The sequence below is a fragment of the Lagopus muta genome, chromosome 1 (assembly GCF_023343835.1).
Source record: "Lagopus muta isolate bLagMut1 chromosome 1, bLagMut1 primary, whole genome shotgun sequence".
NCBI classification, from domain to species: Eukaryota; Metazoa; Chordata; class Aves; order Galliformes; family Phasianidae; genus Lagopus; species Lagopus muta.
Window position 1 is genome coordinate 51,082,045 of NC_064433.1, and position 26,483 is coordinate 51,108,527.

The 26,483-nt window shown below is 48.0% G+C and overlaps 1 protein-coding gene across 20 annotated transcripts in view; it reads left to right on the plus strand.

Moving 5' to 3' along the window:
- Positions 1–26,483, plus strand: part of RBFOX2 (RNA binding fox-1 homolog 2) — a 159,688-nt gene that overhangs the window by 57,139 nt on the left and 76,066 nt on the right. The window contains exon 1 of one of the 20 annotated variants that reach the window (XM_048934284.1): positions 14,122–14,972. The exons of 15 other annotated variants lie outside the window; for them this stretch is intronic. In XM_048934284.1, coding sequence (XP_048790241.1) covers positions 14,901–14,972 — 72 coding nt within the window. In that variant the 5' untranslated portion in view covers positions 14,122–14,900. Of the gene's footprint in view, positions 1–14,121; positions 14,973–20,612; positions 21,217–25,435; positions 25,539–25,572; positions 26,478–26,483 lie in introns of those variants that run through there. 4 more of the 20 variants (XM_048934289.1, XM_048934286.1, XM_048934290.1 and 1 more) reach the window with 4 other exon arrangements.

Genomic DNA, 26,483 nt, shown 5'->3' on the forward strand with positions numbered 1-26,483 from the left:
ACAGCCTATCTGCAACATCACAGTCCTTTGATTATAGTGCTTATCCTTTAAAAGGAACCAGCTCTGCATCCGGTGCTCAGGCTGACATTCCTGCTCGCTGAACTGTATTCCCTGGAGTGAAACTTGTTGCAGAATGCTCTAAATGAGGGCCTTGGAGGCTTCAGGAGATTGTGGGCTGTGGGGAGCTGGAGAGTGGGAAACTTAAATATCTGTAGTGGTGACCTAATGCTTGGCATTGTGCGGGAAGTGAAGGCGGCAGACTAGCTGTGCCATTAAATATCAAGAGAGACTATTTATCTTAACACTTTTATTGTGTGGGATGCAGTTGTATGAAGCCTTTCTGAGGCAGAGACAGTTTGATAGTCTCTTTCTGATGTCGCAGACTGTTCAAGTGTGCGCATTCAATCATCAGTGTTGAAATTCAAGGTGGGCACTTCTCTCTGTATGTAGGAGCTCTGGTTTTGCAGGCAGTGTTTTGTTCATAGGAAGGCACTTAAATCCACCCCGTCCCTACTCTCCCTCACTACCTTTGCCTGAGCTCCTCAGCTGCTCAGAAAGGCTTGTGGTCATTGATTCTGTAGATGGGCCATGGGATAATTGCTGATAGGAAGGGGAGAGGGTCCTGGCTTGGCGAGACTAAGCCAGCACCCTGCAGAGACAGCCAGGAGCGGGGTGGTTTGGGTGTGGGAAAAGCTTTCAACTTTTCAGGATAAGAAAGCCCTATTTTTTTTTCATTTATGAACAGATGAATCTCCGTGTGCTGTGAGTCATAAGATACAATCTAGAGTCATTTCATTCCAAGTGTTTTCTAAAGAGCATGATGTGTTCTGAGAGTTGCATGTATGAATGTTGCCTTGTCAGAGGTCTGTTGTTACAAGAAAGGTTAAAAGGAAGGGGCAGCAGCCCTAGCAAGCAATTTATCAACCATCCTTCGCCCATGTTCAAAGGCAGCTGAAACTATCAAAGCCAGAAGAGACCAAGGTAGGGGAGGTACATGCTGTTGCTAGGCTTCTGATAGGAAAGTGCTGGATTCATTGCTCTGATCTTCGATTATAGCGGCTATAGATAATTTCCTTGTTTCTTAAAGCCATGTGCAGAGGACATGCTGAGTGTTTGTGAGAGGGCTGGCTGCCTATTGCAGCTCGAAATGATTTCTTTCTCTGGAGGCCTATGAAAGTGAATATTGTACCTAGACCTACTAATTATCTACCATAGAAGCAAGAATAGGTCTAGTAAGCTTGCCAAGCTCATTTTGAATTATTTCTGTTGGTTTTCTTCTTGACCTGCCTTTTACTTGCCTTTTTGTCACTTAAAAGCCTCTCTTTGCATTCACTGGAATAAATTTTCCCCCTAGGCTCCAAGCTCATCAGCTTTACCACCAAGGGACTGGAAACCCAACTCCGCTGCCAAACTTGGGCCTTAGCAACGTGCTTTTCCTCACACCACATCTTTTTTATTGTTGTTGTTTTTTTTCCTGAGAGGATTGGTCATTACAGCGTGGCTTTCAAAGCACACTTTGGCTAGCAGCAGAGTAAGTGGCTATCCAGGAAGGTGCCCTGCCTGCTCTGTTCTGTTGCCAGGCCTGGGGAGGGAAGTCTGGCTGTGCCTTTGGGCCTTTGGCTGGAACTTGTTTGGTAGGTATGGCAAATAAAGGCAGCAGCCATAAATTGAGGCTGTGGAAGGTTGGAGAGCATGCAGCTGCCGTGAAGGTAGGCACGCAGCGTGGTCAGCACAGGGAGAGGTGAGGGGGTGGGAGCTGCTGGGAGGCTGCAGGGAGGTTTCCCTGAATGCCAGTGTGCTACACTCTTTAGAGGTCAGATCTGGGTGGATTTCTGTGAAAGTGGCAAAAGGCACTTCTTGCTAATATAAACAGCAGTTTTAGATTCATGCTTTGGAACAGGAAAGCCCTGGGAAATCGTAAAATGGAACTCGTGCAGAGATCCCTGAGCTAGCAGCCAGTAAGCTGATTCCCCAGCCTGCAAGTCCTTGTGGTGCCATACTGTGGCATGCATATGCAGCAGCTTGAATCCAGAGGTAATACAGCTCTGTTTGTCCAGCACTGCAACTGAGATAATGAGTTCTGCAGCTCGATAAGGTTTATTAGCTTTGGTGCAGCACCTTGTGACCACACCTGTACTGCTTCCATACCCGAGCTGCTCTGTGCACAGCTTCTTTTGGGACATCCTCACTACCTTCCCCAGGGAGCAGCGTGACAAAGCAACTTGCGTCTATTTGCATCTGGGATTTTAGACAGGCTTTGGAGATTTGGGAAATGGAGAAAGAAGATTGTCTGAAAGAGATTGTATAATGTGACTGCCTGTGTTATTAGGGGACTAGAGCTGATAATTCAGGCAGTCTTTTCCAGTTCTGTGTTCCTGCAGGCCTGTAATCCCAGAAGATGCCAAGGTCACTACCAGAGACAAGAAAGCCCAGTGCAGCGCAGAGAGAGAAGGCATTTCTGATTAAGCTACCAGCTTCAGAGAAGGGAGATTAGGAATCATGATCATCCATTCTGCACACCACACCTGATTAGTATAAAAAAAGGTAAAATCAGCAACTGTCATATTACCATCATATTCAGGAATTTACTTCTTTGATGAGTCCAAACAAAAGAGTCACAAGGATTTTGGCTGGCTGACTCGGTGTGAATTTCTCCTGCAGCTCTTCTGCCTGTCTGCTCTATTCCCACCTGTCCAAACAGCAGTGAGCACGGGGGACTCTGTTTGCTGTAAAACTGCCCGAGTCTTGGGAGACTGATGGGGACTGAGTTCTGTGTGAGTTAGTTTTCCACAAAGCAGCCTGTTTATCTTGGAAGGAAGAGAAGAAACCTTCAGAGAATAAGAGAATAAACTCAGCCTTCCTGGTTTCCAGCTGAAGGTTTGAGGAAGAGTGTAGATAATAGCGACCTGAGGCTGAACATCTGTGTTTCTTGCACTTCCCATGGTGCTTGTTTGCAAATCTTACTTCCAGCAGTGCCAGAACTTCACGCTTATCCCAACCCCAAAGGTTACAGTGTTGATACAGGAAAGGTCTTTGAGTGGATCTGGATTTGGATGACATTTTTGCCAAAGCCCTAAGCAGTCACTGGGGACACATACATGTGTTTGCTACACTACAAAATGACTTGTGTGATTAGCTGGAGGAGATCCCATGCTCCATCAGCGAGGGCTTCTGGGTACAGCAGAAGTTTGAGTCAGGCTGTGATGTCAGGCAAATGTTTTCTTTAGGAAGTTAGTTTGGAGGAGGATGTGCAGTCTGCCCTCAGGTCTGTAGTGGTGTGGTTCTGGGTGCTGCCCTGTACATAGCACAAGGTGGTGCATCGTGCAGCTGTTTGCTGGGGAGGCAGGCTGTGTGGTGGTGGACCAATGTGGATAGTCCCACATTGGAAGTGAGAGCGAGTCTGCTGAAAATTAAGAAATCAGTTGAGGATGTGCTTTGTGCCCTCTGGTGCTAAATTCTTCTGCTGAAAGTGTTAAGAATTCCTCAGAGCTGTGAAGAAGCTTAAGCAAGTAATTAAGTTTCCCTCATCTGTCCCTCAAATTTAGTTTGCATTGTTCTCAGAGTCCTACATCTCATGACTAATATGCTGCCTGCACAATGCTGTTGATTTTTTACCAGATGGTTCTCGGGTCTGTAGTTGAATCCAGGGCAAAAGCAGTTAGTTTTTCTCCTACCCAAGTGAAACATACTGTCCCCCACACAATGCTCTAATTGAATTTTGGACATTAAGACAACGATAATGTGAAAATATTTTGACCAGATGACAATTGTTTTTTAGATATTCTTGGGGATTATTATTCATCATGAGTTAAGGAGCTGGCATTGGGTGATACTGGAACACTCCTCTGTACTTTTTTATAATTTATAAATCATCTAGTGTTGAAACAAAGTTTAAATGCAGAAAAAAGCTTGAGTTCAAATATGTAAATGTGGCTAGGAAACAGAAAATGCATGCAGTGTGATCTGCCTGTTGCTGCTTTGTAACTTTTCATTTCTGTCACAAGGGCCCCTTTTCGTGTCCTCCACCGCTGCGGTGATGCCTGCTTGCATCCTTGGGGTACCTTTGGGGTGCAGAGCCCTTCTGAGTAAAGGCAAAGCTTCTCCTAGAATGGTGGCAAGGCCTCTTTGGCAGTGTAACTGGGATGCACAGCTCCATCAGTGCTGTCTCAGTAATGCTCCCCAGCTTATTGCTCTGAGATTTTGACTGATGTTTAATTGTGGAAAAGCAGTGAATAGCAATTACTGTTTTTGTCCAGCCAGCTGAGAAGGAGGGGCACATTCAGCATAGGTGAGGGCCTGGTGGCATCTGTGAAGAAATGAGTGCTATCTGTGCCTTTAAGTTTTGGTGCTGGGGAAGCTTCTCTTCAGCTAGAACATAGCATCCACTGAAAAGAGGACAGACTTTGCTGGGGTGCACATAGTGTATGTATAACCACTGTTTCCTAACATCTTCAGGACTCAGAAGTGCTGCAGAAATATGAGATGCTTTAATGCTTTTTCCTTGCATGTGGAACATGGCTCTCAAATGCAGCTGTTGAGAACAGGTGTGTGATAAGCACTCCTTCCCTCTTCAGCAAAGTGGTGATGGATACCATCTAATTTAAACATACATGCTTTTTCTCTCCTACAAGAATAAGAACTTCCAAAATAGTATACATGTCTAGAAAGAACCAAGTGCCTTGTCTTGGCCCCCTCCTTTCTTCCCCCTGCTACCAACTCAAATTACCAGCAAGCTTTGGAAATTTCAGGGCAGTGGAATCAAGGTGCAGCTGGCCTGCATGTGTTGCACCAGCTGTAATGCAAACGATATGTTCTGAAAGAGGCTTTTCTCACTTTTGTAATTCCTGGATATTGTTGTGCAATGGGGACACGTGATAATTTGTCTTAAATGTATTTGCTGATGCATTCCGCAGAGTATACTGCTTCTTTTGTTCCTCTTTAGCAAGAGACAATATCAAAATCCAGTTGCCGGTCTGCGGCGTGCCTGGATACAGCTGGGGCTGCCCTCCTGGCTTTCCCAACCATCAGTCACAGGGTGATGCCGTTGCACTTGATACCACTTGGTTTCGAGCTGGCTGCAGTGGTTACTTAGTAAATCCCTAGTTCTTTTAGCCATTTGGACCACTCATTACACACTCAGGTTCTCCTCCTTTATTTCTGGAGTCAGCGGTGCCTTCTGCTTGGTGGTAGCAGGGCTGAGGTGGGGAAGAGCCTGGCTGAGCCCCGCGCAGAGTATTAGAGGTCCCCATCAATCCTTCTTCTCCATATCCAGAGCAGTGATACTGTGGGTACCGGGGGCTCAGTTGTGTAAAAACAAAAGCTGATGTTGATTTAATCCCATTACATTGCGTTGATCTCTCAACCACTGGACTCTTAGTAGGATTCCAGCTTTAATCCTGTAAGGATCAATCTGGCCCGTTGCTTTTCTGTCCTGATCCTAAATCCCCCTTTAATCTTGTTAATTACACCAGGCCTTTTTTGGTCTCGTTTTTTCCCCTAGCAGACCAGCAAAACCCCGCTACATCTTCACGTTGCCATCTCTCTCCTGGTGCTTTTGCCCTTTGTGGCTCCTGCTGCATAGTGGGGTGCTCCTGTATCATGATCTGATCCTTTGGGCTTCCACAGGGTGAGGTGTTGTGCCCAGTCCCTTCTGGTTCCCATAGGGCTCCCTTTTTTTCCCCATCTGTTTTTGATACTGTGTTGTCTGAAGGAGGAGGCAGTCGCGGAGCATGAGAGCCGCTTTAACCTAGGAAAAAAACTGAAGGAAGGTTTCTCTGACTGGCATATCATGGAGGGCACTGTGGGACAAGGAACTTCTTGGGGAATATGGAGCAATCCTGTGGTAACGAAGCAAAGGCTCGGAGGGGGTCTTGGGACAAGGCTTGGGCGGTCCTGTGACCCCAGATCTATTCTGAGGGTCAAGGAGGATTTCAAGCTGCTTAAATCAGCCTTTTAATCTTAACATGTGCTTGGTCGCTTAAGGAATGAAATTATGTGCATCCAGACTCAGGGCTCTTTATCTTCCCGTTGCACTGTCTGCTGGCCTCCAAACCCAGCGCTGCCTTTTCTGTGTAACGCGCAAGGCCAATTTCTCACTGTGACAATCTGCTCTTGGCACTCACAATAATAGAAACTAGCTGTGTGTAATGTATTCATCTCTGGTATTTCCTATACTGTAAAGGAGAAAACCGACCCAAAACTGCACCTCCATTTGTTGTAAGTCGATCAAGAGCTGACAGATCATTGCTGGGACATGTCTGCGCTGGGATGGTGACCACCCTGCCAGATTTTATTTCTTTATCTCGCGGGGCTGTTCCCTCTTCCCTGCCAGCCCTGCTCTGCCTCACGCAGCAGAACCTCCTGCTTTTCCAGCCTTTCGGCCAGATCCCAGCTTCCTCCCATCTTGCCAAAATGCGCTGATCTCCTCCTCGTTGCAGTGACAGGTCTGCGGCATGAGCAGCCACACTAATTCCCTTTTCACCAGAGAGAGGGAAAGGGATTTTGGATCATGGGGTTTGAGCTCTCCGGATGTGTTTATGCTAATTGAAGCAGCCCTGGTGCTTAATTTTTGGAAAGCACTTAGAGCCATGACAAGAGGTGGCAATCGTTTTGAAGCAGACGTGGGCATTTTCCCAGCAATTGTAGGGTTAAGGAAACTGCAGAGGGGTGACATGGTGACTGTGTTCCATATTTTTGTGTGTTGCCAGTAGCGAGAAGGGGGAAACTTTGATTTCTAATCCGCTTTGGAGGAGGCTCCGTATCAGGGTTGCACAGAAACATCCAGTCAAGCAGCTCCTTTATCATAAAGGGGATTTTAATTAAAACTGTTCTCGCATCATGAGCGGAATGAGCATCAGTGCCAGCCAGCCCTGTACTGGGCATTTATCTCCTTCAAACCACATTACCAGTAATTGCTGCATTAAATCAAAGTCGAGGGAGATTACAGGTCTGAATTGGGCAGGCGGCCGGCACTGGTGCAAGGAGCTCCGTGCTGCCGAGGCGCTGATACGGGAACCCCCTCGCCCCCGGCCATGGGTGAGGGTGGGAGGGCTGCAGGATCCCCAGCAGCCCTTCCTTCTCCCAGCGGGGTGGGAGGTTCCCCACGAGCTGGGAGGAGCAGAGCAAAGCCTCTGAAGCTGCCACTGTTTTGCTATTAGCTTCCTCTTAAAACAAACAAGCAAAACAAAACAAAGCAAAACAATAATAAAACAACCCCTTTGGCTTTGCTGTCCCACCCTTTTCTGTGTTCTGATCCACCACAGCCATTCCTTTTTGTTCACCCTCTAATGCTTATTCCAGCCCCGAAGCTCTAGAGTAAATTTCTTCTCTTGACATGTCCCTTTCTCTCCCCGCTTGTCACAGCCCCGCTATGGAGCTGTAGCCTGGTCCCCTTCTGTTTCGAGAGCTGCTCCCCATCTTTGTTTCTCCTCTCACCGAGGACTTGTATTTTCCTTGACCTGTGCCCCTTGGCCAGCCATGGCTCATTAGTCTGTTTAATTATTTTTCTAGGTTTTTAAGTATTTTGTCGTCTCAAGCTCTGGAGCAGGTGTTTCCCTTCTTCTTGTCCCTTGTTGTACTTGTTGTTCTTGTGACCTTGTTGCACGGCCCCAAAATCTGTCTGATCATTGCAGCACTGCGCTCACCTCCGCTCTGCAGGCCTCTGGCGGGGCCAGGCTGAGAAATGGCCATGCCCACACGAGCTGTTGGCCATACGGACTGGCCGAGGTAATGAGATCTCAGTGGGCAATCACTGAACTAGCAAACTGTGACAGCTGGATTTGTAGGGGCTGTTATTAGAGCTATCCCGTAATTGTACAGGAGGTAAGTCAGGAACAGAATGTGCAGAGAGCATGGTGGTTTTTTTATGTAGCCATCATTCTCTTCGCATCTCGATGGTGGCCACGCGTTTCGCTGGTCTGCGACACTTGGATGGCACTGTCATTTTTAAGGCCTTTTGCCCTTTGGCACTCCGCCATTCTGAAATTCATAGAATCATAATCATAGAATGGCTTACGTTGGAAGGGACCTTAAAGATCATCGAGATCCAACCCCATGCCATGAGCGGGGTTGCCCTCCACCAGCTCAGGCTGCTCAGGGCCCCATCCAACCTGGCCTTGAGCACCTCCAGAGATGGGGCACCGCAGCTCTTTGGGCAGTCTCTGCTGGTGCCTCACCATGCTGAGTAATGAATTTCTTCCTAACATTTAACCTAAATCTGCCCTCTTTTAATTTAAAGCCAATTCTCCTTGTCCTATCGCTCTCTGCCCTGGTGCTAAGGCCCAGGTGATGCCTGTGAAAGAGGACGCTGTGGCTTGACTTGCAAAGCAGTTTAGTCACAGACACCCAAGCTGTATTAGATTCATAGACCTTCAATATTCATACACCTTTTTCAGAAGCTGTCTAATTCTGAGCCGCTGCAGGAGGTGTGCCTGCTGTGCTCCTTAAGAGCTTGGAGTTGCAGCTTTTGCTTCATTACAGTGTGAGTTTGAGATGCAGCTTAAGTGTTGCCCTAGTTTGACTCTGGCCCACGCACAAATCCCTAGCTTGAGATAAGTGGTTCTCTTAAATTCAAGCTAAGAGACCCGTGAGGCTGAGGTTCGAGTGCTGCCGTTACCCAAGCTGATAGCAGTGGGATGCTGTTAATTTTGGCAGTGGTAGACCCATTACTGTGAGTGCAAGCAGCTCCATCGCAGCGTAACCAGAGAGGTGCGTGGAGAACATGAGCCGAGTCCTTGGTGAAGATCTCCTGATAGGGATAGAAAACAGAGAGGAGAGTTTTCATGTGAGCCAGGAAAGCACCTTTACAGCATCCTTCTTGTGGTTGAGTGGATGCAGACAGTGGCAGCAATAGGATGAGAGGTAATGGCCTCAAGTTGTGCCAGGGGGGTTCAGGTTGGATATAAAGAAACATTTCTTCCCAGAAAGAGTGGTGCTGCAGTGGCACAGGCTGCACAGGGAGGTGGTGCAGTCATGGTCCTGGAGGTGCTCCAGAGCCCTGTGGATGTGGCACTGAGGGACGTGGTCAGTGGGCATGGTGGGGATGGGCTGGCAGTTGGACCAGGTGATCTGTGAGGTCTTTTCCAACCTTAACTATTCTGTAATTCTTTGAAATTGGGGTAAATGAATGTGTGTGAGTTGTAGAGGTCGCAGAAAGCTGCTGAGGAGATGGTGTTGGTGCTACAACCAGAGGAGGCCCTCAGCGGTGGCTGTGCAGAGCCTCAAGGTGCTTTGGCCTGTTCTAAGCTGGCTAGGAGGCCCAGGGGCCTCAGGCTTCATTCTGTCCTCATGGATCTCGGAAAAGTATTTTTAGCCATTACATTACGTCCCAATAGAAGACTACTGAGCCCATGTCTTGAGACTTTGTGATGAAAATAATCCAGAATTTTGGGCTTTGATCATTGCCACTTTCTCAGAAATAAATAGGTTTCCCAAGCAAATAAACACAAAATCTAGGTCTTCCCGCCTCTTGCTATTTTTGTCTCAGTCTGAGGCAGAAGGTGACGTGAAGGCTGCTTGATACCAAAGTGCTGGCATGGCCTCAGTTTACCTTTTCTTTCTCCACCGCAGCTTTCTGCTCCTTGAGTAAAACCGCCAGAGTGGGGCCGTAACACCCACAGCAGTAACCAGCACTTCTGCCCTGAGGAGAGGCGTCCCTGGGGTCGCTCCTGCAGTAAGGCATGGTTTGCTGCTGTCGCCATTCATTTAGCAAGTCTGACTTTCTTCTTTCAGGGTAAACTGTGTTGTTCTTGCCAAACCTTGGCTTTGTGTGCTATTTCTGGAGCCTTTCTATGCACTCAGCAAATGCACCAAACTCTTTGCTGCAGCGCTTCTGGTATTATGCTCAAGTCTCTTTTGAGCTGGCTGCAAGTTTGAGGAGTTTGGGATTTCTTTCTTTTTTTTTTTTTTTTAAATGGGAATGAGGAAAAAGCAGGATTCACTCGAAGCTTTGCAGCCATGCAAGATTTTAAATTGAGGCCGACAGAAATTAATGGACAGATGTAATTCTTCTCTCATGAAAATTGTCTTTGCAGATTATGCTGAAGGTGTCTCATTCAATATGCTGCCATGCTGGAACCATTTCCAAAGCATTTTCTGAGATGTACTGGTGTACATGCTGTTTCAGCATCTGAAGGACCTACCTGCACTGTTCTCCAGCTCCTCAGTTCCTACCACTATCTCACGCGGCCCGTGCTCCCTGTTTATTTCTCTTGTACTTCCATTCAATTAAGAGTTGAGCTTAAATAATATTTTTGACATGTTTTATCTTTTGCTTGCATGGTTACAGCGTGTGGGCAGCTGCTCTTCTATTCTGATGGAACCGATTTAGGTAGGGAATGCCTTTGCTCCTGCATAAAAAGAACAAACGACTGCCTGGGGAATCCTTTCCCCCAAATTCTGGCTCTGTATGCGTGGTAGGGGAGCTGTGCTGATCTAAGGTAGAGGTGAATCTCAGTCAATACCAGCGTGATTTAATGTGTGGACACTCTTTATTTTGACACAAGTACCTTTTGCTATTTTTGTTTGTCACATGGGAGCAATTTGATAAGCGAAGGGGGGAGGAAAACCCATACCCAACCCTTCCCTGCTAGGGCTGGAGCGCTTGGCAATGCGAGCAAGCCACTGCCTTGTACTGAAATGCTCTGTGATAAACGATCACGTGCTGCCTTCGCCCCAGGCTGAGGCAAGGTGAAACACGTTGGCTCCAACCCACAGCAGAAGGGGTCTATCCGGTGAGCCACCGCCGAGCACCAGGAAGTGCAGCGACTGTCGCTCCTCTTTGCACCGCCAGCGAAATCTCCAGTGTAGTGCAGCCCTCGTTTGTGATTCATTCAATTAAAAATACTTGGTGAGAGTATCTCAGATATTACCATCTGGTGACTTTTAATAATATTTATTCCTAGGAAGATAGATCTTTAATTAAGGAATTAACCTTAATTTCTGTAGGCTTAACGTAGATCTGGAGAAATGCGCAGGCTTAAGTCTTTCTCTTCTGGATCTCCTTGTTAACTGTCTAGGCAAAAGTTGTCCCCTGAAGGATAGTCTAATTGAACTGCTGCTGCCTGCTAAGGGAAAATCCAGGTGGATTTTGGTAAATCTGTACTTCAGGTGGGCATAGCTGTTCTCTGAGAATCTGGAGCTCACTGGTGGATGTAACAGGCCTCTACAGTGAAGCGAAGCTCCTGGCTGAATTCTTTGTCTTTGTTTCCCCTTCTCCCCTCCCACCCCAAGGAATAAAGAAAGGTAGCGTGGCTGTCATGTAATGTCTAAACAACCAAGAGAAAACTTCTTCCCTTCTTTGATGTTGAAATCCTGCATCTGGAAGCCTTTTTGTTTCTCATGTAACAGGCAGAAAGCATTTTGACGGACATCTAGCATTACCAAGATCACTGCATACACAAGTGATCCCTGAAGAAAGCTGTGCTATGATCACATTCTTTGCCAAATGGCTTAGCCCAGAAGTACACTTATTTTCTTCCTGAAGCAATGCCAAGCAATTGGAGTTCTCCTTGAAAAGAGGCCCAACACGTGGGTATTTCTTTTTTTTTTTTCTTTTTCTGGAAGATGTATATATTTTCTTTTCCCCTTCATACTGTGCCTCTGGTAATAACCAAAGTGATGGAGTCTGTCTGGTTTTAGAAGCTCCTTTAGGGCTTGTCGCGTGTCATACTCAGATGTGCTGGTGTTTTCTCAAGACAGCATAATTAAAACCTGCTTTGTAATGTGTGTAAAGCAGCGGGCCAGGGTAGACACGAAAGTTGAAGCTGTGTCTTACGCGTGCTGCTGCTATATCCAGACTGCTGTCAGCCTTATTTTGCAACTTAATCACTAATACATTTTTGTGAGTTATTGTCCTGTTAAAGCTGTCTTCCTGGGAGCTGGCTTGTTAGCTAGCATGATGCCTAAAATGTAAGTTTTGGGAGCGCAGTCTTCTGACAGTGGATTTTTCGAAGTTCAGATGAGGTTCCCCACCACCATACATTTCTCCTCTGTAATAATTTAAGAGTCTGACTTTGGGCAGTCTCAATTTTGCCTGAATAGACTCTGGGGCTTTGTTTGGCAGCTGAGGTTGTGTGTATACAACCCCTGTATTAGTATGAGGTTTCACCAAGTTCGGGATGCTCCTGCGTACACTGCTCTAAATTCAGGATGAGGAGACTTCACTATCTTGCAACTTCACTCTGTCTTTCTTGACAACTTTAACTGCATGGATTGGGTATTCGGGGATCCTGGATTCTGCTTGAGGAAGATCCGAGCTTTTTCATGCTTTATTTTGTAGGCTTCTGGGGCTTGCCAATGCTCCTGTTCTACTGGATGGCTGCAAGAAAGCTCTAAAAACTGAAAAAGCCAGTTTTCCAGTAATCAGAGGTCTTGCACTGTGCTGCTCTAGCATGCTCACATGGTGTCCTGGCTCTGCCTCCATTTTCCATGCCCTTCCCTAAAGCAGAGTGTGTTTAGGCTTTGAAAATAAGTGGTACTTAGGAAATAATTATTTTCAGTTCTGACCTGTCCTCTTTTGCTGTGTGTTTGCAACTGTGTTTTAAAACTGCGCTAGTTTTCCAGTCTAGACAAACCATTAATATTTAATAGCTAAGTGTAGGTGTTGCAGGGAAGAGCAGAGGACAGTAACAGGATGCAGGTATCTTATGACCGAGTTCAGAGTGTGCATCTTGCCTAGCTGCTCAGCTTCTTTAGATCGGTTTCAGGACTACAAAGCTTCCTTTGGGAGTGGTAGAGGCAAACAAACTCCATCACTAATAAAGGAATGTCTCTCACTGTCCCTTAAGCCTTCGCTTGAGTCTGTCTAGGAGTTTTAGATTGGATGTTAGGTAAAAATTCTTCTAATAAAGAGCCTTGCTGCAGTGGCACAGGCTGCCCAGGGAGGTGGTGGGGTCACTGTGCCTGGAGGTGTTCCAGAGCCGTGTGGATGTGGCACTGAGGACATGGTCAGTGGGCATGGTGGGGATGGGCTGATGGTTGGACCAGGTGATCTCAGAGGTCTTTTCCAACCTTAATGATTGTATGAGTCTTTGCCTTTTAGGATGCCCAAGTCTCCTGAGCTCCCTGACCTGCATGCATATGCTGCAGCTTAAGGGAAGATGCTGTACTGGCTGTAGGAGTAGAATTTATGCTCTCCCCTCCTCACTCCCATCTTATGTCAGAAATGAAGGTGTCTGAGTGGTCCAGATGATGTTTTACAGAGGAAGGCGAGGGTATAATTTCACGCATCTTGGAAGCTTTGCTCCCATTAACTCAAAAATCTGTCTGATGGCTCTATCACTGTTGGAGCAGCATTCCCAAGGGCTCAGCCCACACAGTTGTGCTGGGAAATCTGTGGCTCCATGTTGGGCCTGGGCTGAGACCATCGCTGTTCCTCGGGGCTGACAGCAAGTCTTCCAGCTGCTATTTAATGTGGCCATAAAAGCCTGTGGAGCAGTGCCTTGGGAAAATCGGTTGCTTGTATTGACTGTGCAGATGTGTGCAGATGGTTTCACGTTAGGCATTGCTACTTCTGCAATCAGTGCTGGGGATATTCTTCTGGATTCTGGTTTCTTCCCTTAACTGCTTTTCCCATCCTTTTTGCTTTTTTTTAGATATCTGTAGTTTGTGGTCATAGGGAAAGGGTTTTTTTTGTTGTTGTTTTAATTGTCTTATGAACTAGGTATAGATATTAAAGTAGGTATTGTGAAGGAAGCTGAAAGTTGAGCGTTAACACTTCGATAGGGGCACATTGCTTTGCGAATGGAGAATGTGCAGCAGAAGATGATTGAAAAGGGAAATCTCCAGCGCTCTGAGGGGAAAGGAAATGAACAGAAACTATTCGAGAGCTTCCATTTTATTAAATAAGGTCTTTGGTATTTTTCTCTTTTAAACTTCTTAAAGTCTTGAATTGTGTCCATGAAAGCAGGAGGAGGTAATGACTGAGGTCCCATTGTGTGCCCGAGAGATTTCCTTGGCAGGAGCAGCGCTGTGATGGGGCTATCTTCTCCGCTACATGTAACTCGATATTGGCCACTCTCTCTAGCTTTGGGCTTCTTAGCTCTTTTGCCAGAGGGATTTTAATTGCCTTGGATTCAAAGCGTATTTTTTGGGTAATTTCATTTGTACTAATGTGGTTTAGGAACATTAATCCTAATGAATGTAAAGAATCAGTAACACTAACTAATCAGACCAGGTTCGGGAGAGCAGTGGTTCCTATGATTTTAGCAGAACATTGAATTGCTTCTCTGTGATGTCCTTATTACACTGATCCAACACGCTCCTGTTTGCTTCTGCTGCTGCTGCTCCTCATCCCCCAGACCTGCTGGTTCCATTTCTGCTTAATGCATCTCATCCCTGATCTTGAGCATTAGCATGCTTAACGTGTTTCACTGGCAAAAACCCACGGTGGCTTGGTGCTGAGTTGTTTACTCTCCTGAATAGCTGATCCGTCACCAGCTCTTTGTTCTAGTTAGGTTATATCAAATTTGGAAGAAAATGATCAAAAAAAACTTGCCCTTACAAACACCAAACAACCAACCAAACCAGAAGGCCATAAAATGCAGCCCTGTCTGGGAGTGATGGCTTTGCAGTGCACTTCTCACCAGGCATGAGCAAAGGCCACGTTGTGCCCAGGCTGTGGGACTTGCTTTGGTGCAAAATGAAGAATCTCTTGCAGTTTTAAAGATGCAGTCCTGGTACCCGTGTGCTGTTTGTTAACATCGGTGTGAGCTGGCTGAGCTGCTTGATCTATTTAGCTGCTGTGGAAATCAGTACATACCCAGCCAGAAAATGCATCCTTGCTTGCTGGCATGTTTCCTACATTTACATCAGTCTTTAAAAAGCAGAGACATATTGTATGCTGCTCATCAGATCCCTGATGACCCAGTTTAGCAGATGTAGTGATTGGCTAATTGTTAAAGATGCCATTTTTGGTGGGTGAGAGGAAGAGCATCAGCCAGGCTTCTAGCGATGGAGAGTTAGAATCAGCGGAGGTAAGAGCTCTTTAGAGGGAGTAACTAGATAAGGCTTAGATTAATTTGTCTGGAGAACAGAGAATTATACTGAAGATTTTATAAATTCAGTTTATAAAATGAAACTTGGTATAATTTCCTTAGTAAAGATCAGTGTGGTGTAACAACTGTACAGCATGGAAATAGCTCAGACTCCATGCTGTATGGCTGTAACCCCACACTACTGTGATTTTTAGCAATTTGTGAAAAATATGTCCATGGCAAATATCTACCACAGATGCACTGGGAGATCATAGCTGCTCTGTGTCCGTGTGACTGTACTTGGAGTTGTGGCTTAGCATGCTGGCTCTGTGCAGCCCGAGGAGAGCAGGCAAAGCAAAGCCCAGGGTTGTGGTCTTGTGTTTTCCAAAAACTCTCCTCAGTCTGCAGACATCAAAGAGAGCTGTGCATGTGAAATAAAATCCTAGGTTTTGAGAACGTTGGGAAAAACTTGTGTAATCTCCGTGCCTTGCTCGGCACACAGAAAGAGGAAAATCAGGTAAACGCTGCTACAGTGGCATGTAAAACAGTGTCTCTAGGCAAAGTGATGGGGTTGGTAGGAGATGGAAAATCATAAAATTCAATGTTACAGAAAGGATAATCAAATTCAGCACTAACTAGATGGGTGATGCTGTTAGTAGAGGGAGCTGTGAGATCGGTAAATATGCAAACACACCAGGCTTGGTTTTTTTTTTCAGGCTCCTGGCATTAGAAATAGCAGTAGAGGAACCAGAGCTACTGGTGCAGAACATGAAACTGGATATTATAGGGATAATATCAATCTGCAAGAATAGTAATCGTGACTTTAACATGTATTTGAGATTATGTGTGGTTCAGATAGGGTAGATGTAAAAGGTGATAGGCTGTATTGTATGCAGTAGACTGTAAAGAAGAAAAAAGAGTAATACTGATAACACAGGATCTATTCCTGGTCAAAATTGCTGTGGGGAAGAATGGTAAAAGAGGTCCCAGGGGGAGCCCTGTGAGTCTGCTGAAATCTCTCCTAGGATTGGATTCGGATACAGACTCGAATCTGTGAAATGATATTATACCCAGAACCATTATAGAGATAAATATTAGTACGAGAAACTTTAATTTCTCAGATACGGCTTGGAGAACAAATGCTGCTAATAATAATAGGGTTGGAAGATTTCTTCACCGTAGCATCGTCTGTTGTTGAGACAGTGGATGTATCATAGCCAGTGCGACTGCTGCAGGAAAACAAACTGTTCAGAAGCCTCCATGTCCCCAGCCTGGGACTGGGTGATGGTGGTACAAACTTCAGTACATGAAGTTACATCTTTAATGAGGTCAGTGAGCTGGATTGAAAGGTGAGACACTCGAATGTAGAGCTGTGTGGTGGGGGGGATTTTACTGTTTTTTCTTTTTGTCAGTAGTACTTTGGATGCATATTCCTGATGATACAAGTAAAGGAAGGAAAAGCTTGTATGTAAAAACTTCAACTTAAGTGGAGCCATAATCATTTTAGAAAGGATGGTGGGTGTGAAAAGAGAGTTTACAAGAGACGATAAAGAATCGGCAGAGCCTGCTCTGTCTTCAGTGTCAAGAAATGTGGGGATAAAGGGGTAAACTGCCAAAAATTTAGCTGAATTAAACCTTGCAAATGTTTCTAAGAAAATGGGTGACAGGTTGTGAAAATACAATGAAGGAGAAAGAAGGGTGTGGGGCCACTCAGTGTTGAGGACAAGATAGTTAAGGAAGATAAATCTGTAGGATAAGATAGATAGATAAATAGATACACCTAAGATATTTGTATATATATCTAGGATATATATATATATATACATACCTGTAAGGGAGATATGAACAAAAGCAAAAGTTTTTGTGTTGTTGAAAGAGTTGATCATGGGCACAGAGGATGGGTAGCAGGCGTGGAATTAGGGTAGGAGCAGCCATGTTAGAGACATGTCGTGGGCCCTGGTGTGTGTGGGCTGGGGAACGGGTCTGCTTGGGTAGCAATGCTGCCTGAGTCTGAAAGCGAGAGAACCAAGCTGCAGATCTAATGCAAGTTTTACTAATGCTATCGAATCAGGAGTGGTATCATTTGCTTGGAGAAAAGGAAGCGTCACAGCTCTCTTTGTGGGGGATGACCTGAGTAAGTACAGACCTGTTGGTCCAGCCTCTTGTATGCAAAATCTGAGATGAAAATAGTAATTAAAGACTAGGGCACTAATGAAGAATGGGTTAAAATACAGCACAACTTCATCAGAACATGGCTGTGCCAGGTCAACCTAGCTCTTTAAAGTAACAATTTGTTTCCTTAATGGGTTGATAAGTCCTGTTGTAGCGCAGATCTACAGCATGATGGTGGTGCCACAGCGGAAGGCGCTAAGGAGGCGAAAGAAGGTGCAGTTTAGTGCTGGAACTGTGAAACACATTAGCTGCTAACCATCTTATTCTGGCTAATGTCTTTTTTTATTCAGAAAAGAAGAGAAAAGATGAATGCAGGCTAGCTCAGGTGGAAGAAAAGGCTTCTAGAGATTGGGGAATAGAAAGCCTGTTGTGAGAAAAGACTGGAACAGCTGCTTGTTTAGAGGGGATACATCAGGGAGGTTAATTGTAAGGGAAGGAGAAAATACGTTTAAGCCGGAGGACAGCACTGGCATAGGAACAAAGGACAAGCAGAAATTGTTCAGGAATAACTTTAAGCCCAAGATGAACACAGCCCCCAGCTGCTGGCGGGTGATGTTCTAGGCTCTTGCCCAGGGGAGCAAGCATAGCTGCAGAACCTGATTCTAAGATGTAGCCTGCTGAACCTTAGGAAGAGACTAGGTTATGTTATAACCTATATATGTATAGTAACAGCTGATCTGATTCTTTGTGTCAGAAGGTCTCTTCCAGCTTGAATACTGCTGTGATTTTAGGATTTTTTGTCTGCGTAAGCATTTGCAGGAACAAAGCTATGGTTTTACCACGGTTACCTAACTTGTGTTACTGGAAATACGTGTACATAGCAAGTTATATGGTAATGTAGTTGGGCATTTATCTCTGAATAAAATTATGGAGTGCAGCCTTCTTATATTTGACTAATACTGTTGTTGCAGGTCAACGTGCAGTGGTAGACCAGCTATATGGACAGTAGTTCATTGCTGGGCAGTAAAGTGTGGGTAGTCCTGCTGTGTCTGTACTGGCAGGTTCAAGTTTAAAGCTGGTTTATGTAATTCAGTTTTCTCTGGGAGGTGGGGGATGTGATGCCTTGTTGCTGCGTTGTCACCCAGGTCTCCTAATGTTGGTTAAGGCAAAGTTCTTCAATCTGCATTAAGAATTCGAAAGCATTGCAGTTGTGTGTGGATCTGCCGTAGCTGAAGCAACCAGGAGGCTGGGTGATACTCCCTGCTCCCCCCCTTCCCTTGTTTTGTTGTGCCTGTTTGACAGTTATTTATAGATAGCAAGATATCTGCACTAGGATTTGGAAATGGTTTATTCCCTGGAGGCCCGGTTGAAAATAACAAAAATTGGATTGTGAAATAAATGTAAGGTTTTTAACTTAGTTAGGGATTTGCTTTTAAAACCTCGGGCAGTAATATGGAGTAGCAAAAACAAGATGTGGAAAAAGACTTTGGGTTTTTGTAAATTAATGCCTTTTCATAAACAGATGTTATTGGAGATCTAAATTGCCTGGGTGCATAATAATGAGCTGTGCAAAAGAATGAGGGGCAGACACCTATTGAACATGTGGTTACAGGAAGGAGGAAGAAAGAAAAGCACTGGCTGCTGAGAGGAAACCAGATCCAGTCTGTGCCCTGCAGTGTGGCTTGCAGGGATGGCAGTGAAGGGAAGCCAAGCAATCTAAGTAATTAAAGGGGGGCTTTGATAAAGATAGGGGACAGACTCTTCAGCAGGGTCTCTTGGGATAGAACAAGGGGAGAGAGTTTACAACTAAAGAAGAGGAGATTCTGTCTGGATATAAGAAAAAGGATTCTTACAGTAAGGGCAGCGAGGCACTGGATCAGGTCACCCAGAGAAATGGTGGATGCCTCATCCCTGGAGAGGTCAATCATCCCAAGGTCAAGCTGGAGGGGCTCTGAGCATCCTGATCTAGCTGTGGGTGTCCCTGTTCATTGCAGGGGAGGTGAACTAGATGGTCTTTAAGGGTAACTTCCAGCTCAAGCAATTCTGTGATAATCTGCTGGAGGTGAGCTCCAGATAGTTGGTCTGAGGCAGGGGTCACGTCAACTGGGCAAAGGCAGAAGATGGACATCCGTTTGGGCATCATCCTTCTGCAGCAAGGAGGTTTAGCAGCATAGCTGCTTTCCCACTTACGGACAATTAATTTCTCTGTTGTCTGTGCAAATCTTCAGACAGAAACAACAACTATAGAAGTGTTTTGTTGGTGGTGTTTAAGAAGTAGCAAATGGCAAGCTTTATACTCCCAAATTTGGCCTGAAGTGGCCCTAGGAAAGCTGATGAGAGTGGGTGGCAACTGTAATTGCTGCTCATGTGTCTCCTAGCTGTCCTTCTTCAAAGGGCCCCAGCAAAAAGAGTGTTGGGGGCAGAGGACACGCCAGGAACTGCCCTGCTGGTGGAGAGGTCAGAGGCTGCGATTTGGGCACCTGTCCCCACATTGTGAGGTGCCGTGCGTGCAAACTGCACTAGGTAATATAACTTCTTGGGAGAAAAAGAAAAAAAGAAAGAAAAAAACTAGAAATTAACTCTGAAGGGAGCTCAGACTTTCAGTTCTTTTTTTTTTGTTTTGGTGTCTGAAGTAAAGTGAAGTAACCACAAGAATGCAGTAAGGGGGCAGAGAGAATGAGAGAAGGAAACCCAGCTCTCTTGGCTCTAAAGCTGATAATCTCTGAATGCTGTCGTGCAGAAATGGCTTTGAGAACCATGGAAAGAGCATGTAGGTAGTACCCAGCTGCACTACATAGGAGCTAAAGATCAGAAGTGGTGAAAGAAAACAATCAAATGAAAAAAAAAACCCAGACTACAAACCACCACACGGTGTGCACTGGAAAGAGTAGAGGGGATTTGCAGAGCTTTCCTTTGTTTTGATCACTGTAGCATTCTCAGTTTGGAAGCCTCAGAGGGAGGGTGCTTCACCTGCTCAGAGGACAGCTGGAATTATGTGTAGGTTTGGGCTGCCGACCATTTGGTAGACTCAGCGCAGCCATGGGCAGCAACTCACGCTCTTTGCCGTGGGCGCTCATCCCCCGCCCGTGTGGTGTCTTCTAAGAATCACTGGTGGGCTCTCGGGTTTCCGTAATGCGTCCGGCACAAGGGGCCGGGCCGGGTGAACCTGCTGGCCGTTTTTGTCAGAGCAATCCAACATCTGTCCCCGTCAGTTATCCCTCCCCGGGAACGCGCCTGTGTCTTTGGAAAAGGTGCCGGGGAGGGGGACGCTTCCAAAAACGGGCACAACAACTGGCTTTGCCCCATGGCCCCAGGGCAGCGCTGAAACCCTCGGGGGGAGCGGGACAGCTGACAGCGGGTGACCCGCTGGCCCTGGGGTCCCCTCGCCTGGCTCCCCCCTGGCAGCTGCCCGGCCCCGGTGCGGAGCGAGGGCGAGGCGTCAGCCGATACCCAGCCCGAAAGAGATCCCTTGGCGCGAGGCACCGAGGTGGCCGCTCTGCTCTGCCCCCCTCCGCAGCACCAAAGGGTTCTGCGATGCTAATCCTAGCACCTGTCCCTGCCTGGGGCGGCAAGGAGAGTTTGGGGTTGGGGGAGGAGCGGTCCCATATGTTTTTCTCTGTCCTGGATTGGGAGCGTTCCCTCTGACGCACCTAGAGCCCAGAACATATGCTCTCTTCAGATCCGAAATGCTGTCTGCTTCCTTCCATCCCCGGTGGCTGCAGCGAGGATCCTGCCTTCCCTGCTCCCCGGCAGCCGCGCCACTTGCTGCCCGGGCACTGCAGGACGCCGCGCAGTCGAGGCTTCCAGGGCCATTCTCTGTACGGGATTTCTAATTTTAGGAGCCTCCGCTGCGTATGGTTGAGCGCTGCCTTGCTGGATCCCAGAAGAGAGGGGCTGAGCCGAGCCGAGCCAGGCAGCGCCTTTTTATTTTCAGCTGAGCCAGTGTCAACCTGAGTGGCCCCAGAGGCCTGAGCCAAGCACTGCGCAGGGCTGCCAGAGTCCTTCCCACCAGGCTGAGAGACGGAGGCTCGCGTCTGAAGCCTCCAGTCCCGCGTCCTCTTGGCCTTCACCTGGAGGATCTTTGGCTATGTATGGTGTGTATTGTATGGATTATCAATACCCAGTCGTCCAGGTAAGCGGAAGGAGAGCGGCATCTGTACGGCAGCGCGGTGCTTGCTCCTGGGGCACGCCACAGCCTGTGCGCAGGTTGGGTAGGGCGCTGCTCAGCGCGTGCCAGGCCTCGGCTCCCCAGAGGCTCTGCCTTGAGCCTCCTTGCATGCGAGTGCTCCTGTTTGGCACTTCCGGACTGCAGTGTTTGAGACCTGTGTGCTTTGTTTTGCATTTTTGGCTTTTAAAATACTTTTTTTTTTTTTTTTTTTTTTTTTTGATGGGGGGGTGTGATTTGACAGCAATGTCACGCTCTGCCAACTGCTGTGTTGTCAAGTGCCTCGCTGCTTTGTCCAGGGCATGTGACTTGTGAGTGTGACTGCAGCCTGTCCCTACGGGGCTGGCAAGCCACCGGGAGCGGCTGCTCGCCCGCTTTCCTCCTCCCTCCCCTGAAACCACCAACAAAACCTTGAGCAAAGTCTTGTTTGTCACCTTCCCATTCTTGAAGACCCAGCAAGGATCTGTAGGGCGGGAGGAATGGGTGCAGCGCTTTGCTCGAGCCTTGCTGGGGAGGGGGCTATATTTGGAGCACACGTGTGCGTTCCTGGCCCGTCCTGTGAAGTCTTGGAGGAGCCAGAGGCCGTGGGTCAGGCTCGAATGCTTTCGGAGCCAAGTGGAGGATGATGTTCTCTCTGCAGCCCTCGGCTATTCAGTGTCAGCATTCCTCATCCTCAGAGGCCTCAAATCCATCCAGAAAATGTGAAAGGTAGACTACGAGGTGAAGATTATCTACCCTGAGATAGTTCAGATAGCTGCTAAAGAGTATTTTGTTAGGTTACCTTGTACCGCGGGTTTTGTTACGTACATGAATAGGCTCCACCACCAGAAGTGTGTCTTTTGGTTGTTAAGATTTGTCCCTGATAAATTGGTTCTTTGCACTTGAACCTTTTTTATTCTCCCTCTGGCCTTGATCCAGCTGGCAGGTTTGCTCCATCTAAACTTGAGCCAGCACAGAAATGCAGGTAATGGGATGTTAAAATCGAAGGCTGTGCTTTCTTTCCACCCTAGCGGCACAGGGGAATTAGAGGCATAGCAAAAGAAAAAGTCCTGAAACTTACTGAAAGCAGAGTGGTTGTGGCTTTCTCTTCTCTCTCCATTTCTGTCACTTTGGAAGTGTACATATAAACCACTTGGGCCAGCTGAAGGTTAGTTCCCTAGTTGTGCCCTCTCCAGCGTGATCCCAGCAGCCTTGCTCTATCGCCTACTGCTTGAACGGTCTCATCCAACTCATTTCCTGATAGGGTGTGAATGATAGAAACTGTGTCATCAGATACATCTGAGGCGAGCACAGGTTGGATATTAGGGAAAATGTCTTCTCAGGAAGAGAAGAGCAGTGCTGCAGTGGCACAGGCTGCCCATGGAGGTGGTGGAGTCACCATCCCTGGAGGTGTTCCAGAGCCGTGTGGATGTGGCACTGAGGGACTGGTCAGTGGGCATGGTGGGGATGGGCTGGCAGCTAGACCAGGTGATCTGTGAGGTCTTTTCCAACCTTAATGATTCTGTGGTGCTATAATGCCACTTCACAGTGCAGGAATGAAGTTTCAGTGTGTGTGTGCCTGTGATGCGCAAACCCCCTTGAGAACCACAAGTATTGGCATCTAGATCTGTTCTGAATATATGTTTTTTGAATAAATGCAGCAAGTAGGAAGGGATGATCTCATGGCTCCAAGCAGTATGTTCCTTGGGCTTCCAGTGCTTAGCTCTGTTTGTGCATTCTGATTGCTTTCAGCAGCCTGTTCTGCAGTTGGGGTCCTTGTTTCCCTTTTATAGAAGGCATAAAGGGGCAGCTGAGTGGGAGCCCACCAAGCTTATTGTGCTTGACCATCAGACAGTGCTTGTACCCTAGTCCTCAGGGGGAAAGATGACTGGCATGGATCAACCAATTAATTTTATCTGCCTTATTATTGGATGTTGCTTTGTTGGCTCCAGGGTGATCCCAAGACAACAAAGACCTCAAGTGTTAACAAATGCCATCTTGTTCTCAGTGGTATTCTGCAAGCTCTTGAAACTCTGTATTAGATATTCAGTTCAGATGGGCTGGGGGCAGTCAGATCTCCTGTGGACCTGTGATTCTTGTTGCCTGAACTTGTCCATTAGAAATTGGGTGTTTTCTTTTGCCAAACAGGAGCAAAGGTAGATAGACTTCAAGCAAGAGAGAGGAGATGCTTCAGACCGATGGGAATCCCCAGTCCTCTGGCACAGGCTCAGAGCAGTTGTACCAGCAGGGGGGCAGGAGGCAACGCAGGGCAGGGCACAGTGTTTGAGTAGGCGCTTACCCATTCTCTCCTTTCTGCAAAGGGCTCTTCTGTGGCAGATATTTCTGAGGGTTCCTAAGGTGGAGGCCAGAATGGATTAGAAAATGATGCTGTTTCACTGAGAAGAGATGGGATGAATGTAGCACACCTCTATGGCAGGTTGGATATTGGGAAAGATTACTTCTCAGAAGGAGTGGTGCTGCGGTGGCACAGGCTGCCCAGGGAGGTGATGCAGTCACCATCCCTGGAGGTGTTCCAGAGCCATGTGGATGTGGCACTGAGGGATGTGGTCAGTGGGCATGGTGGGGATGGGCTGGCTGTTGGACCAGGTGATCTTTGAGGTCTTTTCCAACCTTAATGATTCTGATGATTCTAAAGGTCTGTGCTATATCCTTCCATCTGTGACAAGAAATTTCCACCCTGTGGCACAGTGGAAACCAGGTGAATGCGAAAGTTGAATTAAGTTTGATTGATTTACAGAGGGCTGAAGATGAGATGCACGTAGCTAAAACTCAGAGCTTTGCCATGGTGAAGGGATAAGGAGGTCACCATGTTTTGACCCAGAATTGCGCTGTGGAATCTCAGGTTTGTAATAGAGGGAGAAAAAAAAATCCAAGACTTTCCCTGGTTGTGCAATATGGCCTGCAAACCTGTAGCGTCTTCAAAAGTGAGTTAGTGGAGAGGATGAAATAACTCAGGAGAACATGGACTCTGAGTCAGAGCCCCATGGGGCCATGTGGGGCCTGGCTGCCTCCCAGAGGACCACACAGCGGGCTGCCCGCTGGGGCTCTCTGCATCTCAGCAGAGCAGTGAGGCAGCAGCTTGCTCTGGCTTTTCACAGCAAAGGAGGGAGCTGGGCTGCGAGGTGTACTCCTGCTGCCCTTTGGCTGAACAGGAGGAAGGGAGGGAGGCAGAGGTGTGTTTGCAGCCATCAGATTGGGAAGCAGCATGGAGCAGCACAGCAACACAAGGCCGTGAAGAATCACCACTAGGCGTACATATCTAAGTTATAACAGGGGATACAAATGCAAAGGAGAGCAAACAGGGATGAAAGGTTTTACTGAGCTGTCTTTTCTGCTGGAAAAGCCTGGGGAGCCCCTTGAGGGCCTGGGGTTAAGAAGAAGGGCAGCTCAGCTCAGCACTCTGCTCTGGCTGAGGAACCGTGCCCGCTGCTTGGCATCTCTGTGTAGCACGTTGGGGAAATCTGGGTGCCTGGGGTCCGGCTGCTCTGTGAGGCACCAGCAGTGGGCCCTTCCTGGACTCTATAGGGAAGGAATGCCGCCAGCCGCGGGCAGCTCAGGTGCGGAGGTAGTAAGGGCCAGATGCTCACTGAAGATAAATGGGAAGGTGCGGAAATGGGGAAATAGGCAAGCTGGGAAGGAGCCCGGCGCCCTCCGGTTTTTATCACGAACGAAACGCAGCTCCCGGCGCTGCTACTGCTTCCGGTTCAGCACCCGGGCCGCGCACCCCCTCCGCTCCCCTTTGTGCGGGGCTGACAGCTCGGCACCCCGCGCCGGGACGCGCCGGGACGCGCCCCTCCGCCCCGCGGCGTCCGGCCCGGGGTAGCGCCGCTCCGCCGGGCAGGGGGCGGCCGGAGCTCCCGAAGCCGCGGAACCCCTTTCGGAGCCGAGGCGGGCGGGGCGGAGGCGGGCCTGGCTCGCATTAATTACCTTCGGCATTCGGGGGCGGTGCTTCCCGCAGCCATCTGGATGAGCCGGGGGGGGGCGGCGGGAGGAAGGGGGAAGAAAGGGAGGAACACGAGAGAAGAAAGGGAGGAAAAAGGGCTCGGGGGGCACCGCGCCGGCAAGGCAGTGCAGCGCAGGCACCCGCCGCCCGCCCGCCTGCCTGCCTCCTCGGGGCTGCTGCTTTTTTTTTTTTCCCCAGTTTTTTTTTTTTTTTTTTTTTTCCAACCCTCTCTTTCCCCCCTTTCCCCCTCCCCCCCCCTTTTTCCCCTTCTCCCTTCCCTTTTTCCTCTTCTGTTGTCGGGTTTCCCCCATTTTGGTTTATGGAGAAAAAGAAAATGGTAACTCAGGTAAGGCTGGCGGGCGGCTGCCGTGCCCGGCTTTGTCTCGGAGGCGAGAGGGCAGCGCGGGGCTCTGCCGGAGCCCGGGGGGTGGGGGGTGGGTGCGAGAGAGCCCCGGCGCTCCGCCGCTCACCTGGCGCGGGGGTCCCGCACTGCCCTCTAGGGAGAGCGGGGCTGCGGCCGCCGGACCCGGGAGCACAAAGGTGAGCGGCCACCCCCGGAACCGAGAGCTGCCCGGCGGTTGAGGGGTGTGCATCGCCCGCTGCTCGCCTTGTAAGGCTGCTACATGGTTTGGGATTTGGGTCGTTTTTTTTCTTTTCTTTTTTTTTTAAAAAAAAAAACCAACAAAAAAACTTGTTATTTTTGGCATGGCATCTGCAAGTCGCCACCGGAGGGAGGGGGGCAAAGGGAGGAGGAGAGCGGCATCGCAGAGCTAGAATCCTTTGGAGTTGGGCATTATATAATGCCCCGCAGTGCCTTGCGGAGCTGGGAACCTTGGGGGGATATTCCTGAGGGGAGGTGGAGGGAAGAGCTCTCACAAGGAACTTTTCTTCAGTTCGGGTTTTTTCTTCTTTCTTTCCTGCGGAGCTTTGCATTTTCCTACCCAGATGCACACTGTAGCCCTGGCTGCACTCGTTGCCCCTGGCTGTGTCCCTCTGTGCCAGCCCTGACCGAGCTCTGCATGTCCCGCTGCACGGGGCCGAGCAATCTGCTGCAGGGAGGGACACCCTCTCTGACCCTTCCATCTCCCATCCCACTTCCATTGTCAGGGGCTGAAAAATGGGTCTCTGTCCTATGTAGTAAGGTATCTCCCAAGCCCCACCTCTGCTCCTGCTGTTTCGTCCCATCCATTACTGATTCCTTTATATCTGGACCGAGGCTTTCTGTTTTGAGGCTGAAGAGCTCTGCAGAAATCTCCGGAGGCACTCTCAACCTATGTTTAGTTCCGTGAGT